At 38.1% G+C, this 19,962-nt stretch overlaps 1 protein-coding gene across 1 annotated transcript in view; it reads left to right on the top strand.

Annotated features, from left to right (window-relative positions):
- LOC106068920 (chitotriosidase-1-like) overlaps positions 1 to 19,962 on the top strand; it is a 39,386-nt gene that overhangs the window by 13,415 nt on the left and 6,009 nt on the right. Inside the window, exons 3-10 of the mRNA XM_056028428.1 lie at positions 2,346 to 2,403; positions 2,767 to 2,894; positions 5,463 to 5,538; positions 6,764 to 6,896; positions 9,062 to 9,193; positions 12,198 to 12,303; positions 14,683 to 14,801; positions 17,675 to 17,762. Coding sequence (XP_055884403.1) covers positions 2,346 to 2,403; positions 2,767 to 2,894; positions 5,463 to 5,538; positions 6,764 to 6,896; positions 9,062 to 9,193; positions 12,198 to 12,303; positions 14,683 to 14,801; positions 17,675 to 17,762 — 840 coding nt within the window. The remainder of the gene's footprint in view (positions 1 to 2,345; positions 2,404 to 2,766; positions 2,895 to 5,462; positions 5,539 to 6,763; positions 6,897 to 9,061; positions 9,194 to 12,197; positions 12,304 to 14,682; positions 14,802 to 17,674; positions 17,763 to 19,962) is intronic.

The following is a 19,962-nucleotide window of genomic DNA, read 5'->3' as shown; positions in this document are numbered from 1 at the left end:
GTTCAATCAGTTCATGAAATGTGTAGAACAATTTTAAAACGCCTACATATAATGTACAGCAAACACTCTAAAGCAAAAAATGACAAGTCATAAAAAATGTGTCCCAATGAATATAAGGACCTATTAAAAGCGTGAGTGTATGTGCAAGTTTTTTTTAAATGGTGGGGGTGGGGGTTGTGACGATGGGTTATTCTAATTAAAGTGCCTCTCTAGATCTTAATCCAAGGATGAAACAGACTAAAATAAAGGGGACTTTAATTAGAATTGGAGGGCTAGAAAATTTAGTCAGCTGTAGGGTAGCGTTGTTTCGGGCCGTTTTATTGATGGAGCTATAAGTGTTCGATATAGCAACTATTTTAACAGTAGCGTAGCACGGATACCATTTATAGTTATCTAGCGCTCTTAGAATTCAAAGAAAATAGTTTCATTAAAATATACAATGGGTTATTCTAAATAAGATGCCTCTCTACATCTAGATTTATGACCGTCGACCGACAAAGTAAAATAAACATGTAAAGTGTGGGCTAGAATTAGTTGCGATGTTTCTTCTTTCAAACTGTTCCGTTTCGTTGGATAATATTGTGTATGTATTTTTGGGGAATGGGGGGGGGGGTCATTATAGTGCAGGAAGATGGAAGGCTTCAACTGGTTTGCTTAATAATTGTTTGTGTATAGGCCTACTCCATAAAAGGGGGTTGCGGGGATGTCTAAGTAGTCTTGGTATTTAATGTTCGGGTTGCCGTTCACTTCATTCCCGGTCATCCCCAGTTATTATTGTCCGTGTGCCTAGGACAACTAAGCACTTTTCACGATCGAAACTGCATCGTTTAAATTGACCAAAGCTATTCTTAATTAGCAATTTAGGCCAAATATGGTTTTCCAAGCCGACAGATCAAAAAGTACATGATTAGGCCAAACCATAACTTTATTCCGTTCTTAACTATTTCAACTTTTTGTGTGCGTACACCTCTCCTTGGCGCGCAACTTGCTTTTGTAGACATTCTATAGTAAACAAAATTAAATGTAGATATAACTTTATCATTTTATTTGTTGAGAGCGAACCATGGAGGTATAAAAAAAAGATAATAGAATACTAAATGAGAGAGCGTTACGACGAGAGAGTGAAAAGAAATAAAAAGGGGGGGGGGGGCATCCGACTAAGAGAAACATAGTGCTTATGAAATACTTAAATATTGAATTAAGAACAAGGTTAAGACCGTTATCTATTGAATGAAGTTTAAACTGAAAAGGCCACAGTCGAGTATCTGTCCGTATTACGAAGTTATCGTCTTGAAGTCCTAACACCAACTAACTCAAAATAACATAAACAAGGTTACAAAGACAGTCTGTGTGGAAACACAAACTCAAAATCAGCTCCCGAAGTGGTCCACCCAGGTAGGTAAAAAGGCAAGTATCAATATTTTCAGAAAGAACATCAGAATTAAATTCTATCAAAGACAAATGGCAGAAAATAATGGAGAAAAAAAGGTTAACAGATCTTGTGTGGTGCCCCAGCGGTCAACCAGACCATAGGATAGGTGAAAGTGAATGTGAAGTTAGATATGAACCTGGCTTAACTGATGTCTTATAATAAATATCTAATTGATCTAATTGTTTTGTAAAGGGCCAATCTCTAAATCAAATCCTAAAAAAAAAAAAGAAAAAAACATTTCCGTATCCTTTAGTTAAGTGCTCTATGGCTGGTTTTAAACACTGCAGTTCGCGCAATAATATGAAAACCTGATTATTAATTGTTGTTTTAAATTATGTCCAACATATATGTATACTAGATAAATTTTTTTCTCAATAAAAAAAGTGAACATTATTTTTGGGTAAATTTAGTAGTTAATAGGACAGAACTTATATAACGTAGCAATATTAAAGTAAAAGAAAATATTTTTTAACAAAAAATCTAAAACCATTTGCATAAATGTGTTAAAAATATGGTTGTTAGTCGCCTTCCCTCCTAAAGAGCCTCCCGTATTTGTTATTATTAATAGTGAATAGTTGTAAAAATGGTGTATTTTTATGAAAAAAAAACTGCTTGCATAAGTGATTTAAAAATGAGATTTTTCGCTTTTACAAAGGAAAAAAGTAGCCGTTGCATCAGTAGTTTACATGGAATAAAATATTATGATGTCGGATTTTCACTATCTTTTCTAGTTGACGTGATCTAAACGGGACGAACAGACGGACAGACATTTCACACAAAACTAATCGCGTCTTTTCGCTTTTCGGGAGCCGTTAGTACACTAGAACCCACTAATACGTGACGTCACTAAATGTCTGTCAACTATGGTGCGTCTCTATACTAACTGTCTAACATAGTTTTGTTACTTGCTCAGCAGGTGACAGCTTTGATTTGCTTTGCCTACCTCGTTGGACCTGTGTTAGCAGCTAATAGTGAGTCATTCAAAAATGTTGTTTTAGATCAATATTCAGAACAAAAGTCTGTTTAAATTTAAATTTTGCTATCTCCAAAAAATGTTTTACTTTTAGAAATAATTCGTCTTTGCCTTTTATTTATTCCCTTTATTGAATATCGGTACACTTCGTTTTAAGCATCTTTTCTTGAAGCTTTGTTGGTTTTGTTTTTGTTGTTTTTTGTTTGGTCTACGTTGTTTTCTTAAAACGTTTTTTGTTTACTTCAACCATTTTTGTTTGCTACTAAACCTTTCTTTTTTTCTTTTTTTTTATGGATATTTGCTTTTTATGTTTTATTCTTTTTTTTTTGTTCCAATTGACTAGATCTATTATCCCTTTCAGGTTGCGATTCGATGAAAATGAGCTCCTTAAACTGTGATTCATCTGATTGTGCATGTTTCTTCAACTGCACTATTCCTCAAAAACCTATTCATTTTCAATGCCCAAGAATGCATTTGTTTGATAAGGAAGTAAGTTTTAAAAATTGCTTGGCTCTGAATTCAAACTTGAGCTCTCGAGCCTTTACGATGGATGCACTATCCACTGAGCTAGTTAACTTTGTTGTCAATTCTTCTTCTTCATCATCTTCGTTCACATTTGACATGTCGGAGGGTTCAGATCAGTAATACTATATCTAAGATGAGCCGCGCAGTGGTTTCCAGATCAGACAGTTCTCCGTATAGTTTTTCTTCTATAGGAGGATTTTGGGTCCAGAGTCTTGTTCGGGCCTCTTGATAAAGTATGAAGCTTTGAAGGATATGGTCATCATTCCCTTGTTTCTCTCGTCCCGACTTTAAGCTTCCGGAACATATGTTGTCTTATTCTGTTGTGTCCGGTTCTGAGTCGAAAAAGTATGCGTTGCTCGTGTCGAGATAGCTTATAATAAGCGTCCTTTCTCTTGTACTTGGAATGTGAACTGGTCCAATTCTCATCTATTCTACACTCTATCATTTTCATCATTTTTTTCTGGGTAGAGAGAAATGTTCATTTCTTTGTTCCTTCTTCCATCTTTGGCCAGTATGTCTGCTTTTTCATTGTCTTCTAATTCAATGTGTGCTGGAACCCATTGAAGAATAGTTTTCTTGCTGTTAATGCTAAGGTTTACATGGGCTGTCCTGAGTTGCTTTATATAGGAAGTATCCGAGTTTCTCAGGTTTTGAATGACTGTTGAGGTATCGGTCAGTTTGGCTGTTTGGTGTACATGGGTCGTTTATTAGTGTGGTAGCTGCTAGTTCCAGTGCTTGCCTTTCTGCTCTATAGCTGTCTGAGAGATCACCAGTTGCAATTGACTTTTCCAGTTTTTCTCCATTTGGCCATTCAATTAGTATGCCAACTCCTCAATTAGTGTTGGATTTTGAAAGGATCCATCTGTGTAAACTCTGATCCATTGCTTGTTGGGGTATTGGGTTTTTAGAAGATATTTCATTTATTCCTTCAGCTCTGTTTGGTATGTTTTTCAATGCTATCTCTAATTGGAGGGAGGGAACTCTTTAAGAATTCTATTATTGTGTAGTGGGACAGTGTTTTTTTTTTTCTCTTCTTTCATCCAAATTAAAAATACTAGCAGCAGCAACAAGAATTAACTGCATTTGGTGGGTCTGTTGATACGGTAGTCACTGTACTGTAGTCACTGGGTGTTTCACAGACTTAACTCTGTTGTCAAAGACCTGAATCAGTTTTAGAATATACGTTATGCTGTTGATGTCAGCAAGAGCATTATCAATTTCCTCACTTGGCAGTCTCAATCGAAGAGCGTTGGTACTAAATGTATCTCTTTTGTGTGAGACACGATGGACTAAAAATACAAATCAATTCGCGCTTTCAGTCACAACTTTGAGAAGATCTTTGACTGTCGGATCTTTGAATAATGGCTGCTGGTGAAATCAGACAAACTACACGTGTTAGTGCCAGCTCCTCAAGTACGTTTCTGATTGGTCTTTTCATTGTTGTTAATTATTCATCCGTTCTTGAACCAGTTGCCCAGATGTTGCAGTCTGTCAAACGTAACATGTTGGCAACTCAATAGCACATCAGCAGCTCAATGACATAATCAAAACTCACCGTGACCATGCTGAGAAACACTTCAGGGATGACATCCTGAGTAAGGCGAAACGGCTGGCAGACAAACTAGGTATTGATGCTGCCGAGGATTTTGCAGTCGACCGACACACCGAGCAAAACCACACTAGTCTTTTGAGAGTTAAATCTATATCAGAACATGGCATTTCGTTATGTTTCTTGATTCGCTAGTTTTTTCATTAAAGTCTTCCGTTTTTCGAGAAATGATCCTGTTGAGTTCAACCTGTTTTGTCTGCATCCTAAGACGAGCTAGAACTGGGACATGAAGAATTCAGAAGTCTAGTTGCTGTTAACAACGCACTGAATCGTGTTTTGAATACCAACTTGTACATCGCGACAAGAAGAAATTGTTTGATCGACCGTACGGAGGCATTAGCCGTACGGATAAACAACGTGTAATGTAAATAGTTTGTTTACTTGTTTATTTTTTTATTTCCAGAAACAAGCATTTACAATGCAATTAATATCACAGAGGTATAGGGAAAAAGGGGGGGGGGGGTCTTTTCTTTGATATTCTCCATAAGAAGAAAGTTCAAGCTACGACTTTGAGCGACACCTTCGATGTCACACTTTAAGCCATCGGTTGCAACTTGCACTTCTTGCAAAAAATTCTGCGAGCGCCATTCTAAAATTTAATTTGGTCTACACAATCTTTATCTTGAACAGACACGTTTTCGGGTATTCTTACATGTAACCTCTGTATTAATTAAGTAGTAGTGAATTAAATCAAGAGACATTCAGGACATTTCGGGTACCGTCTTCTAAGTCTGGATCTATAGGCCTATTGTTAGAATTTAAAAACTGTTAGTGGATTTATCTATTTGCTTCAACAGGATTTGTTTTCTTAGAGGGGGAATCGGGGCGAGATAAAAAAAAATAATTTGAATCCATCATTCCTGAGTTGTCGAGAATGTCACATTCTTAAAGGAGGAAAGTTTTTGTTTTGTTACTACTTTCAGACGTCAAAATGCAGACCTTTCTATGAAGTATTATGCGATGCTCCAATCAAAAGCGCCAATGTGATGAACGATTTTGGTAATATAATTTTTGTACCAAATGTTCTTATTAAAAGGGTGGCAGCGATAATCTATAAAATACTAGTATTACCCACCGGCTACGCCAGTTGATTTGTTTCAAGTCTTTTTTTTTTTGCCATGAACCTTTCCTTTTTGTACTTATTAATAGAAATGCCCACAAAGTAAGCGCCCCCTCCCATTACAATTCCTGGGTCCGTTAATTCCTCCCACCCTAGCTACGCCACTGGGTCCTAGTAACACTATTTGGCCGGGGCTCTTTTTTTTTTCTATGAAATAACACTCACATATTTTGTACAGAGTCCAGTCATTTTTTGTTTGCACCTTCATTGAAACTGCCCGCATTTCACCAATCCTCCTTTTAGATTTGTAATGTAAGCCGTTATTTTGGAAGAAAAAAAAAGGGGGATTCCTGTGAAACCACACAAAACAAAAATTAACAAAAAAAGCGTATATAATAGTGCATCCTAATTAAAATTATATTCCTTAAAGAGGCTTGAGCCCAGGGTTCAACGTGTTTTTTTTTTATGTATTTAAATAGCTATTACAATTACACTCTCCCAGATACCCCCTTCTTCCCTCCCCCACGTTCCCAACTGGTCCAGACCAGTGATAGGATCACAGCGCCCAGATACCCCCTTCTTCCCTCCCCCAACTGGTCCAGACCAGTGATAGGATCACAGCGCCCACATACCCCCTTCTTCCCTCCCCCAACTGGTCCAGACCAGTGATAGGATCACAGCGCCCAGATACCCCCTTCTTCCCTCTCCCAACTGGTCCAGACCAGTGATAGGATCACAGCGCCCAGATACCCCCTTCTTCCCTCCCCCAACTGGTCCAGACCAGTGATAGGATCACAGCGCCCAGATACCCCCTTCTTCCCTCCCTCAACTGGTCCAGACCAGTGATAGGATCACAGCGCCTTGAGAAAGCGAAAAGCTTGAGATTACGTTAAACCAAAAGAGCTGGTAAACTATTTCTAACCGCACAGATTTAGTATTGTGTAATTTATACGTGTTTTTTTTTTGTTCAGGGCTATAAGGGTTTGGATCAATAATATTTTCGTTCTTCTTTGTTAAAAGTAAAATCTGCAAGATCAATTCTTGCCTTTTCTGCAAAACTCTATCTAAACATATCTGTCTATATCAACAACAATCTTTGTTTTGTTCTAATAACGAAAGAGATGGTATAGTCTGTTAACCCAGAATTTAACTGTATTCAATTAGGTAAATGCAAGAGGATATTGTGCTATATAGATTTCAGCAAGTTCAAGGCCTTGACGTTTCATCAATCAGCATGTACAGATATTGTCATTACTGGCTTGCATTATTTTGAATTTTATCAATCATTTATCATAACGTAAGTTTCTGAGGTTATAATTTCAGTTACAAATCATTACTTATGTTATTTTATGTTACTTATGTAATGTTATGTTACTTATGTTATGTTACTTATGTTACTTATCTTATATAATACAGACGTCACTTCAAAAAAGAAGATGATTACGTCCTACGCGTCATGCATTCAGTCATGCATATTAACAAATGACTTAAATTCTGCCAAGTCACTGGTTTTCCTGGCTAGCTCAGGCAAGCCATTCCATGCTCTAATAGTACTTGGGAAGAAGGAGTATTTCTACAAATTTGTCCTAGCATATGGGATGAGGAATGTGCCTTTATCTATGTATATTTATGATTATTTTTATTACATTTTGTTTTTGTATTTAAAGATTATGGTTCAGTGTTTTATGTATAATTGCTACTTTACTTTTGAGTCTTCTGTCCTGACTTATGTTATGTTATGTTACTTATGTTATGTTACTTATGTTATGTTATGTAACTTATGTTATGTTATGTTACTTATGTTATGTTATGTTATGTTATTTATGTTATGTTACTTATGTTATGTTACTTATGTTATGTTATGTTACTTATGTTATGTTATGTTACTTATGTTATGTTATGTTACTTATGTTACTTATGTTATGTTATGTTACTTATGTTATGTTACTTATGTTAATTTCAGGACGATTTTTTAAAATCCCTTTCAAATCATCGTCTTCATTATTATCCTCTGTCCCTTGACTTTCATCGTAGGGGTGCTTTGACAGTTCGCGTAACCGGCCGTAACCAAATCCTTCCACTTTTCCCGGTCAGCAGCTTGTCTCAGCAGGACATAGGTCCTTCTTTTACTTTGTCCTGCCAACGTTTCTTTGGACAACTATTTCGTTGTTCCCCTCCCTCCTACTCATGTATCTTGAAGGATGACTTTTAACAGTGATGTCTTATAATAGGAACAAACCAGCTCAGCTTTTGCCTCTTCACAATATTGAAATGTTGACTTCCAAATAGTTAAAAAAAAAAGGCTAAAATTACATTTATATTGGCATTTAAAATATTTTAACTACCACAATTAAAATAGCAGCACTACAAAATCAAATCGGATAAACCCTTAGGTCATGGTTAAAGAGAATAGTAGGTTGGGTCTATTTCATTATGGGCTGATTTTGCTTCTTTTTATTTTTAAATCTATGCTGGCTTCTGTCTCCTTACTTTGTAACCCTGTTAGTTACATCTCCGGGCCGTAAGGAGCGATCGTGGGCTAGCATTCTCTAGTCAAGTGTGCAGATTCCGCATTTCTCGAGGAAGCTCTCGATGGTATTTTAGTATTTCTGGTTTTGATCCCCTAACCCTAGCTTTGGCCTTAGCTCTGTTCCGAGCGCCGCCTTGTTCCAACCAAAATGGAATCCGCTCAGTATGATCTCTACTTTTAAAATGATTAAAAAGAAGGGGAGGTGATAATTACTCTTTCATATATTTTTTTAAATTATTAATCTTTAGAAAATGTCTTTTATTTTCACCAGTATGGACTGTCGCATTGCAGGATTTCAAAATATAAAGCCATTATAAAATGTGAAAAAAGGAGGCGCGGCGGCTAAGCGGTAAAGCGCTTGGATTCTGAACCGGGCTCCGGGGTTCAAATCCTGGCGAAGACTGTGATGTTTAATTTCGGAATCTTCGGGCGTCTCTGAATCGACCCAGCTCTAATGGGTATTTAACATATGCGATTTATAGGGCGGATGATGTGAGGGTCATCTGCTTCTGTTAACGATGGTGTCATGTGGCCAATACAAAAACCAATCGCTTTTACTTTTCCCCAAATGTTAGGTACCCATTAGAGCTGGGTGGACTCAGAGAAGCCCTAAAGATCTCGAAATTGAAAATCCCAGTCTTCACTAGGATTTGAACCCGGAACCCTCAGTTCGGAGGCAAAGTGCTTTACCTCTCAGCCACCGCGCCTCCCAAAAACAAGTAGATTTAACTAAAATAAACTGGAAGTATGTCGGTTTGAAATAGTCATTCTAATGTGTTTAAAAAATTATTAGATTTCAACTAGATTTAGTAGTCAGTACTGTAAATTAAGTTTTAATCAAAGATTTGTCTTTTTAATTTCATGTATGTGTGTATGTTGTTTTTTTACTCATAAAATTTAGTTTATAAAAACTGAACTGCATCTTCTTCTAGCCAAACACGCATCATCAGTGAGATGAAAATACTTAACAGACATCTCAGAATCATAGCAAATGTCGATGACCACAGTACGAAGGTATTTATGGACTTGACAAAAGCTAGAGGGGCTACTGGTGATCTTGTAAGGTTTGTTGAATTTCTAAAGATTTTAAAACAGATTAATTTTACGTTTTATTTCAATGAGAGTTTAATATTAACTCTTTCTCTCCTAACTGACGATACCAACGTTGATTCCACCAGAATGTGGTAAATAATTACGGAGAAAAAGAGTTAATATAGTTCTAGTTCTAAATCTGTTATCAGTCTCTAACAGTCCCTAACCCTAACCAGTCTCAAACTTACATATACTATAGGTTAGCACATGGGCGTAGCCAGAACCCCACCCCCCTCGAAATGAAATCCCCACCCGCAGGCTGGATCCGAATTTAGTGACTGATTTTTTGCTTTGATTTTGTTTATTTTAGGTGAGATTTTAATACTAAACCATCACTTGCCCCATTACAGCCAAGGGTTTTTGAGTTTAAAACCCCTTACCAGGGGGTTTTGAGTTTAAAACCCTACCAGGGGGTTTTGAGTTTAAAACCCCCTACCAGCGGGTTTTGAGTTTAAAACCCCCTACCAGGGGGTTTTGAGTATAAGAGTTGCGATGACATCCTATTAAGTACAACTTGGCGCCACACATTCATGGAGGTCCTCAGAGCAGGTGGGAAGTGGCTTCAGACATTACCAGTGACAGATTTTTGTGGAAAAAGCTTGACGGCAAATGCGCCGAATGGCCCCGGAGGGTCTAAGTCAGTAAGAATAGAACATTAGGTTTTTGAAATAAAACTTTTTAATAGCAGGAAAATGCACTGTAGATACGTCAGAATATGCATTTTGTTGGCTTTCAGTACCAGAAATAGTGTTTGGCGGCGGGGGAGCGCTGTGAGCTTGCTGACCGAAGAGTCTACATTTTTTTCCACTAACTCCAGGAAGAACCTATTCTAGGGTACAATAAACGTCTTCCGATAGAATGAAAGGTCAGAATGTAATAAAGATTATGTACACACATACACACACATACATATATATAAATATATTTTTTTTGCGGGGGGAGGGAGGGAGGGGAGAAAAAAATCCCTCCAAACTCCCCCCCCCCCGAAAAAAATCATGGCTACGCCCATGTGTTAGCAGGTCGGCTGGCTGTAGGTCAGGTCTAGGTCTCATGCTAACTAGATTTTAATAACAGCCATCCCACTTTTGACTCAGCCAGTTTTCTGTTAGTGGGTCGAGCGAAGTGCTAACAAGAATTTATTTACAAACAGTAGACAGATGGTAGCGCTACTGGGTGGGTTTGATCTGTGCACCTCAGCCTGAGACCAAGGGGCTAGAGCAGCCTAAGCAACCAGACAGCACAACTAAACTAATCTAAACTAACTAATCTAAACTATTAAAAAATCAAGAAACAAATTTAATTCATACCACATAAACATATATACTTTATTTAATATTAATAAAAAAAATAAAAAAATAAACCAATGCCAATAATACCATCTGACAACCAAATCCAAAAAACTAACTCAACTCTATTCATTAAATTACACTGACTAACTCACAACAATAGCAGTTAAAGCAGCAGTTGAAGCAGAAATAATATAAGGATTACTAAGGATGGGGTAAATCCCCCCCCCAATGCCCCCCCCCCTTCCGGGCCAAAATATATATGTGTGTGTTTGTGTGTAGGCCTACATAAAAGTTCCCCTTTCAGACCTTGAGGTCTACAGGGCAGATGATGTAAAGGTCATCTGTTTCTGTGGCCTATGGTTATGTGTGTACATAATTAATATTTATTACATTCTGACCCTTCATACTTTCGGAAGATGTTTATTGTAGGTTCTTCCACGAGTTAGTTGAAAAATTGTAGACTCCCCGCCCTTGCCAGCAAGGGTGTCTGGGGAACGCTGTGAGCTCTCTCAGCGGCTTTCGGGGCGGAACCCCGCCGTCAAGCACTATTTCCGGTATTGAATGCCAGTGCATTATCCTACTATTAAAAAGTTTTATTTCAAAAACCTAATCTGCTATTCTTGCTTACTTAGATTTCCCGCCACATTCGGCGCATTGGGCAGTAAGTTGCTTCCACAAAAATCTGTCACTAGTAATGCCTGAAGCTCTTCCGTTTGATTGTCTAAAGAGCTGAGCCGAAGGCTCTTCGAGCTCTAGGCATGTAAGCCTGCTTGAACATAACCGTTCTGTCTGGAAGATATCCAAGTCAATGCCTATGTAAGCCTGCTTGAACATAACCGTTCTGTCTGGAAGAGATCCAAGTCAATGCCTATGTAAAGCATTGCTATTTCCAATATATCTGGCACTCCGGGTGCATGGACTAGAATGCATGGCCGAAGGCCGAATACACCGGGAACCTCCGCCATTTTCCTATGTTGTACCAAGCTAACCGTGCACGACTCGCCATTAGTGTAACGGTCCCTTGAGGAACGGCGCATGGATTATTGACAGGGACGCGGAAGCTCTCTTTCAACTTCGCACCGTGAAATGGGAAAGCTCTCGCATTCCCTTGCACACTCCCACAGGAGTTTCGTTTTGCTATTCATTTAGCCTAATTACCTCCTCAAGTAATCGTTTCCACCCGGGTGCCACGTTGAGGCAGAATAGCATACCCGAGGAAGTCTCTTCCTACCTGTTCTGATGTCCTCCGTGAAAGTGTGGCGCCAAGTTGTCCCTGTTTACGCTTTCCTCGTAATGATATGAGTTTCTTGTTCGGGTGTATTCCAGCGTAATTAAGTAACAACACAGACTGACAACATCAATTTAACAAGTAAAGAGATAAGTTCGAAACACAATTAAGATACTATTTAATCCATGAAAAGACCACAGTCTAAGTCTCTGTCAATAAAACACGTCTTTACCCTATAGAATCCTATCGCTAACGGATTTTCTGTCGCTAAAAAGCCTCCAACCCAACTATATACGTCTGCTATGGTGCGTCTTTACCTAACTAAAATATAAACTTAGTGCCTAACAGATTATAAATATATACAGAGAGAGAGAGGGAGAGAGAGAGCAAGAGAGAGAGAACGAAATAATCTAATATAATCTAATATTTATACATTTTTTATGAACCTCCACATTTTAGGGCAACGCAAATGGCGATTGCGGGGACTTTAAGAAACTTTACTTTTGATGGACTGCTCCGCGATATCAGCGACTCGGATGCAAGTACTATAGAAACATGGGTCAAGGTGATACATTGTGCTAGGTGGAGTTGCCAATCTAGTTGATTTTCAGACACAGCTATGAAACAGTCATAGCTCATTATTATTATTATTATTGTTATTATGTTAGAAACGAACCAGTATTTATTCTCTGGCCCTGGTCAAGCTCATTAAAGGGAAACAAAATTCATCGTAGTCTCTTTGTCAGTTTCCACTGTGGAATTTTCTGGTGATGTGGCAGGTCTGCAGCAGTACCGCCCTCTGACAGGTAACGAGAATGTTCCTAGGAATGTTAAGGGCCTTGAAGGTATCAGTGAGGTTAATTGTTATTATCCCCCTCGGTTGATATGACAATGGTATATATTGTTATTGTAGATAACTTCCACAAACGCTTAATCTCCAAGGCTAGGTTCCCATATTTTCATTGTTTTTCCAACACAGTTTTTCTTAAATTAGGAGATGTCAGTAATGATAGCGGCTTTTATCCTTTTTATCAATAAACAGCAGAACATGGTGATTAAAATCTACCGTTTTGTCGGTCAAAATAGGCCTATCCCAGCACAGCAGATGATCATTATTATTATTATTACTAAATAAATTAACTCATATTAATGCTCTGGCACAGCCAGGGTTGAGATTTGTTACAGAGCAACAAACATTCTTTGTCGTTCCTTCATTAGCGCCCATTGAGGAATGTTCTGGTGATAAGACACGGAGGTTTCAGCTAGGTTGAGGCTAAGAACGGGACAAAACATGACCCCTGGATACCCTGGTGAGATGTTTAAAATCTCACTCGGCGTTGGGATAGAACAAAAGCCAGCAACCCAGTCCAAAAAGTCCGCCACACCGTTCCACAAAGGGGGCCGATATTAGTGTCCCATTAACTGGAGTGGCGGTACCTGCTTGGAACGTGGGGGTTATAGTATAGAAATATGAGCTAAACTGCCCATAATTAGCGCTGACCTTGGCCACTTATAGCGATTGGACCAGGACCGAGGTGCGGTGCGCTGTGTACGCGGTACGGTCCCCATACTCGGTTCATGGCCCTTACTGCTTCGGGACCTCAGACAGGACATGGGGTGAAGAGCTCCGTGTCCAAGCCTGTTCGTTGGATCAATGAACTTCATTGAAGGTGATGTGGCAGGTCTGCAACACTTTTTCATAATCCTAATAACTTGGCCCATAATTGCTGTGACAAAGCCTTCTGTTTCAGTGTAGAGAGAGACCTGTTTTGAGCCATGTTAAGGAACCAGCCTTGTCACCATGTAATAGAACTGAGAATTTTCCGTGGATTACCTTTTCTTTCATTGTTGAATTTCATGTCGTGCATCGCCTAAACCAATACCAACATCAGATTAATTGGAAGCAACGTATTAGCTAAGGAAGGAAACTAGTTCATTGCTGGAAGCGTGCAGGTTGGTCGTATTTAAGACACTTGCATCTTACATAATTTGTAGATGCTCTGCAGTACATGGCCTCCATCTCTTCTGGGCAAGTGTAAGCTTATGGTGGAAGACTTGGTATGTAAACATGGAAATTTGGTTAATAGTTTTCTCGTGAGTCTTTCAATATTATGTAGGTCGCTGTCACTCCATTTATGACACCAAAAGTGAAATGGAGTACTCGGACGGCCCAGTAATGGATTGCAATGATGAGGCTATTGCTAGACAGTTTGTCGTTGGGGACTTTAGTAACTCTTTGCTTATTTTTGCAAAGAAATTCCTCCTTTCATTTTTTATGGTTTATCATGGAATTTTGTTTGATTGCAAGATATTTAGAGATATCGAGCGTAGCAGAGCTCAGTTCAAATTCCTCAACTTCATCAAATCTATTGTTAGTAATGACAAGGTCCAGTGGAGGCAGCACGAAGAAACGGTCGCGTCTAAAGAAAAGCTGGCTGGATAACATAAGAGAATGGCCGGCCTCTCTCTTGATATCCTGCTAAGAACAGCTGCTGACCGGGAAAGTGGAGGGATTTGGTTACGCGAACTGTCACAGAGGCCCTACGGTGAAAGTCAAGGGACAGATGATGATGATGATCATGAATGGCTGCTTTGCCCTTTTTAATACTTATGCCACACATATCGAAGCCAAGGAACATGCAAATTTCATCGCTGAGAATCTGTACTGTCTTAATTAAACTATGTAGCTTTTGTTCCGTTTCAGCGTATAATTTAAGATCGTGTTTGTATAATAGATGAGATACATTTGTGTACATTTAGTGTTAACCTTAAAACCATATGTAGTTCTAAGACGTGTGTGTGTGTTTTTAAAGTATTTTTTAAAATATTTTATTTATCAGTACAAGTGCTTTAGATCTAGATGCCCTTTTAAGAGTGATATTTATCAATGACATCATTTTAAATACAAGAAGTACATTTATCTGTTTCTTTATTTGCATGTTAGGAAGTAAGTGCTCTTTTCAAAGAGGAACAAGCAAACTCAGGCTTAAGGAAACTTGATTTTCTGTTAAAGGGCCCTGCCATGTTTGACAAATTAAACTACACTCCTAAGACGCTAGCTCCGTAAGTGAAAGTTTAAATACATTCCTAACCCATGACGCTTTTAAAACAGGTATGCCTATTACAAAACTCTTTATTAGTTAAAAAAAAAAAAGAACAGTTCTTAGAAGAAAAGAACTTTGGTATTCCGTGGATCTCAGGAGTAAATTGGAAATACACATAATGACAATTTTCTTAGTGTCATTGAATTGCTAAGGAAATGTAATCTAGTTATGCAGGATCATATACAGAAACTTATGAACAAAGACATTCACGAACGTACATACACACTTTTTGCTTCAACTATTATCAGAAACACGATCGGAATGTAGAATGGACAGTTTTAAAGCTGTAAAGATTCCAAGCTACAGAAGTGTGTGATGCTTTAGAAGAACTAGCAGGAAGTACAGATGATGCTCAAGGAAACATTTCTAACAAATTTTGTTAGGGAAAAAGCAAGAAAGGCCCATTTTAAAATTATTATGTGTCATATTATTTAGTAACTGATATTTTTTTTAAATTCGTTTTAATATTGTGTTATTATAACTTAGATATGCAACAGTTCGCTTGTAAAGTTGTATTTTGAGTTCCTCCTTTACATGTTGTATAATAAATGTTGTAATAGTGATCTAATTAATAGTAATAGTTATTATTGTTAAAAAGAAATGAGAGGAGGGGCCTCGCAAGCATCCATTAAATAGGGCCCCACAATTCGTTAGGCCGGACCTGATTGTCAGTACAGGTATCGTACGTTTATAGTAGGTCACTCTTATACAAGACCAGCATTAACCAACGGCTACGTCCGGTGATTTGGTCCCCAGGGTATATATTGTTTATTTTGCCATGGACACCCTCATGCTTATAACTTGGACTCGCCCGTAAATTCGAGTAGCACTCCCCCCGCCCCCACCACTCTCCGGCTATTTTAACAAATAGTCCTATTGACACTTATCTGACTATTCTTCTGCTTTTCAGTTATTTCGAAATATTCGATAGGCTCTGTGATCTTTTTTTACCTGGAACTTTTTTTTACTTGTTACATCCTGCACATCGTATTGCTCAAATATCACGTTGGCCTTCCGTATTTTTGTTATATTTTCAATCAAACTTTTCTCATTGGCCAGAGTATTCTAAATCGCGATACGTTTAACTGGAGCGGCCAGTTTTAAAACGCCCTCCCAAACACACTTCTGACCTACTAATTCGATATCACTTTTCTATACCCCACTCTTCGCTCCACCCGCCTTCCCCCTTACAAACTAGAAATGTATAATCTGCTGCTTCTAACTAACGTCTCGCTTCATAACGCTACCCCTCCTACTTTTAACCATGGAATTCGATTACCGTTATCACCAAATCCTCCCCGCCCTTACGCCTTAGTAAGTAGCCCTACATACAAGCTCTGAGTATTCATCGGCTTTTCAGCTCTTTAGGAAAATATCTCAAAGGCTCTCTGATGTTGTTTTAGTATGCGACTTTTTTTTTAATTGCATCCTGCGCATCCAACACTTACATCTTATTTTGGTCGAAACCCTCCTCCCCCATTTTAACTCTCCCCTAACATAATTTTGGCCCTTGATTTATAGTTCGTTACGTTGAATTACAACGGCCCGCTTTTATCGATCTCCCACAAACAAACACAGACTTCTGGTCTGCGTAATCTAGTTTCAATCATTTATAGCTTTCTTCGTCACTACCCCTAAAAAAAAATTTTACTTTTCTTCGGCTTCTTCATTCACTATTGAAGTATTTCATAAGCTCTATGTTGCTTTTGGTCTGACCCCATTCATTTGTTCTCACTCTGGCTGCGTCCCTCACCCAAGAATTCTAGTCTCTTTTATTTACCTCCAGCTTCAACACACAAAATAATCGAGTTCGTGGGGGAAGTACCGATGACTCACAAATCAGTCATGGCCCTTGGGCTTATAATATAGATTTCTGTTCCATAATAAAAGATAATTTTTAAAAATGTTTAAACTATCGAGATGACAGTCCAGAGCGCATACCACAACACCAAGCAGCCGTCCCGACCATGCATGCTGCAGCCACTCTTTAATATACTTGACCATTTTAAAACTTATCTGTGCCACTCTACAGTTCGCTTAGCCCTTGTGTTCGACGTTTGTAATTATGAGCCCAAATGAATGATGTTTTAATTTTGTTGATCTATCCTGTGCAATGAAGAATCTTTAAGATACTATGGTGTCATTTATAGTTCATAAGGTCGAATTTCAGCTGTATCCTTTATAACTCGGATTGTTGGTTTTGTTACTATTAGACTTAGATCCTTCTTCACCGTTGTATATTTTATCACTCGAATAGTTGGATTTGATTATTGTTAAACTCTTCTTCTGCGCCGTTCGGCGCATTGGGTCTGAATAGTTTCTCCAGCACAGTTTGCACTGAGTTTGCAGCCTTTTCCCAACTGATATCTGCTACCCTGAGATGCCCCATGAAGGTACGGTGTTAAGTTATACGAGGACGTCTCTGTTTCATGTTTCTATCTCCATATTATTGTTATCCTTGGGTGAGGGGTGGAGTCGCGGTTGTTGGCTTGGTTTACGAACTGAGGAGTCCAGGTTTAATTCCTGATGAAGATATTTGGGATCTTTAGGGCTCCTCTGAGTCCACCCAACCCTACTGAGTACCTGAACTTATTTGGGCGAAGAGTAAAGGCGGTTGGTCATTGTGCTGGGCACATGACACCCTCGTTCAACGTGGACCACAGAAACATTTGACCTTTACATCATCTGCCATATAGATACTGGGGAGGGGATTATTTTAGCTTCACCCCCTAAACCTATGATAATTACAATGACAATTTTTATTACTTAAATTTTAATTTAGTCACAAATGGATATGTTGAAAATATCAATGTTTATATCTCCAAACAACAGATTTGTCGACGCATTCGTCTACGATGCTACAGATTTTCAAGGCAGTACACCATCAAAAACTGCTAGCATGACTCCTTCAGCGCTCGTAGTAAGAACAGATCTTTTTACAAAGCTTATTTCAATTTAGCGTGTCTGTTTGTCTGTCTGGTAAAAAGTTTGCACACGATAGTTCTCTCACATCCAATCTCGGATCAAGTTGAAATTTTGCACAGTTATTCATTATTATTCAAAACATAAATCCATTTTTAAACAAGGTTACAAAGAAAGTTTGTGTCGAAACACAAACTCAAAATCAGCTCCCGAAGTGAACCACCCAGGCAGGTTTCAATATTTTCAGCAAGAATATCGAATGAAATTCTATCAAAGACAAATGACAGAGAAGAATGGAGAAAGAAGCTTGACAGATCTTGCTTGGTGCTTCAACGGTCCAGCAGACCAAGGGATAGGTGAAAGTAAAGTTAGATGTGAACCTGGCCTGATTTAATATAATGATTATCGTTATCGTATTGATCTAATTGTATTGTAAAGAGTCAATCTCTTATTCAAAGCCTCATTAAAAAACAATTTCGTACAAAAATATTTTTAAAAAATCCTTAATTAGGCGTCTCGTTGCTTCCGTGTCACTCTACAGTTCACGCGATATTATGAACAACTAATTATTAATTGTTGTTTTAAATTATATTCCACTTATATGCATATTAAATAGATTTTTCTCTCTTAAAAAAAATACCATTTTTTGTAAATATAGTACCGGGTAGTAATAATGACAGAACTTACATAACTTAGCAATAAATTAGTAAAAAAAATAATATTTTGACAAAAAATCTAAACCCGTATGCATAAAAGTATGCATAAAAGTGTTAAAAATATGGTAAATTATCATCTCCCTTACTAAATAGCCTCCCGTGTTTGTTACTATTCATAGTGAATAATTGTAAGAATTGTGTATTTTTATGAAAAAAACTGCTTACATAGTTGATTTTAAAAAATTAATTTCTCACTTTCAGAAAAGAAAAATGTACCCGTTGTATCAAAACTTTGAAAGGTCTAAAATATCATGATGTCGGATTTTAAATATCTTTTCTAGTTTGCGAGATCAAAATGGGACGAACGGACGGACAGACATTCCACACAAAACTAAAAGCGTCTTTTCCTCCTTCTGGGGCCGCTAAAAAATAAACAATTAGTTAATTCTCATCTGGTAATTAATTAATTTTGTTTGATATCAAAAAGAGAAACTAATATCACAGTATTGAATTATGTGGTTGTAAATGTGGAGCTTACATACAACATCAAAGTCTAAATACTAAATCTTAACAAAAAACGAAAAGAAAATCATATAGTGTAAACCAACCATCTCTTATACAAACACAAGAGAGATATGGAACACCCGAAACATTATAAAAAATAAGACGATAACAATTAAATAGAACAACTGGTTCATAAAAAGCCAGTATCTACACACTGGTTGTAGAATTAGATTAACAAGATGGACATTTAACATTCTATATATGATCTAATTCGTATGGTATACTAAAGGTACACAATTCAACAAATGGAAACATTTACATACTGGTTTCCTAAAAATAACGATAGTCCAACAATATGGACGAAATCCGGAGGTAGCGATATTCTATGTAGACTACCAAATAAAATTACAATATAACATAAAAAAGTAAAATGCAATTATCTGCAGCCATACATAAACACACGGTGTAGAACCAGGCACAAACAGGGAGTGGAGACGACGTAGGTCCAGTAACGTACGGACACTACAGCGACAAGAGATGCCGGTCGAATGGACAGTGCCCACGTTGGTCTGCCTTGTTATGCGCGGACACAAGGTGCCATCTAGGGGGAAGGGTCACGTGGATATCGGGGTGGTCGGTGTTTTCTGAAAAGGTATCCACTCCACTACAGAGCCCCTAGCTTGAAACGACCCGTCCCGGGGCGTTCAGCCTAGTAGGTTTCTGAAAACCGAAACAATTGTTTCTTGTCAGTGTCTTTTGGGACGACAAACATCTTTCCAGCTTGTAACGTGCTAGTTCCATCGGTCATACAGAGTGGTCTGTCTGGTTGCTCTTTGACACTAACGTCTTTCTCGACCCATGATGTCTGGGAAGCTGTAGAAAGTGTGGTAGGGAGTAGTGAGCGAGTTCTTCTTTGTGGCTGGTTCAACTGCTTGTAGATTCTTTTTTGTCTATGTGTATTCCGGAGTCTGTCATGTGTGGTCTGGTTAGGCTGACCAGCCTTAAAGTTTCTATTCCTCGATGCGGGATATGTTTGAA

The sequence above is a fragment of the Biomphalaria glabrata genome, chromosome 5 (genome assembly GCF_947242115.1).
Source record: "Biomphalaria glabrata chromosome 5, xgBioGlab47.1, whole genome shotgun sequence".
Taxonomy (NCBI): Eukaryota; Metazoa; Mollusca; class Gastropoda; family Planorbidae; genus Biomphalaria; species Biomphalaria glabrata.
Note: the sequence above shows the minus strand (reverse complement) of the source record. Positions and strands in the feature narration are given on the sequence as shown.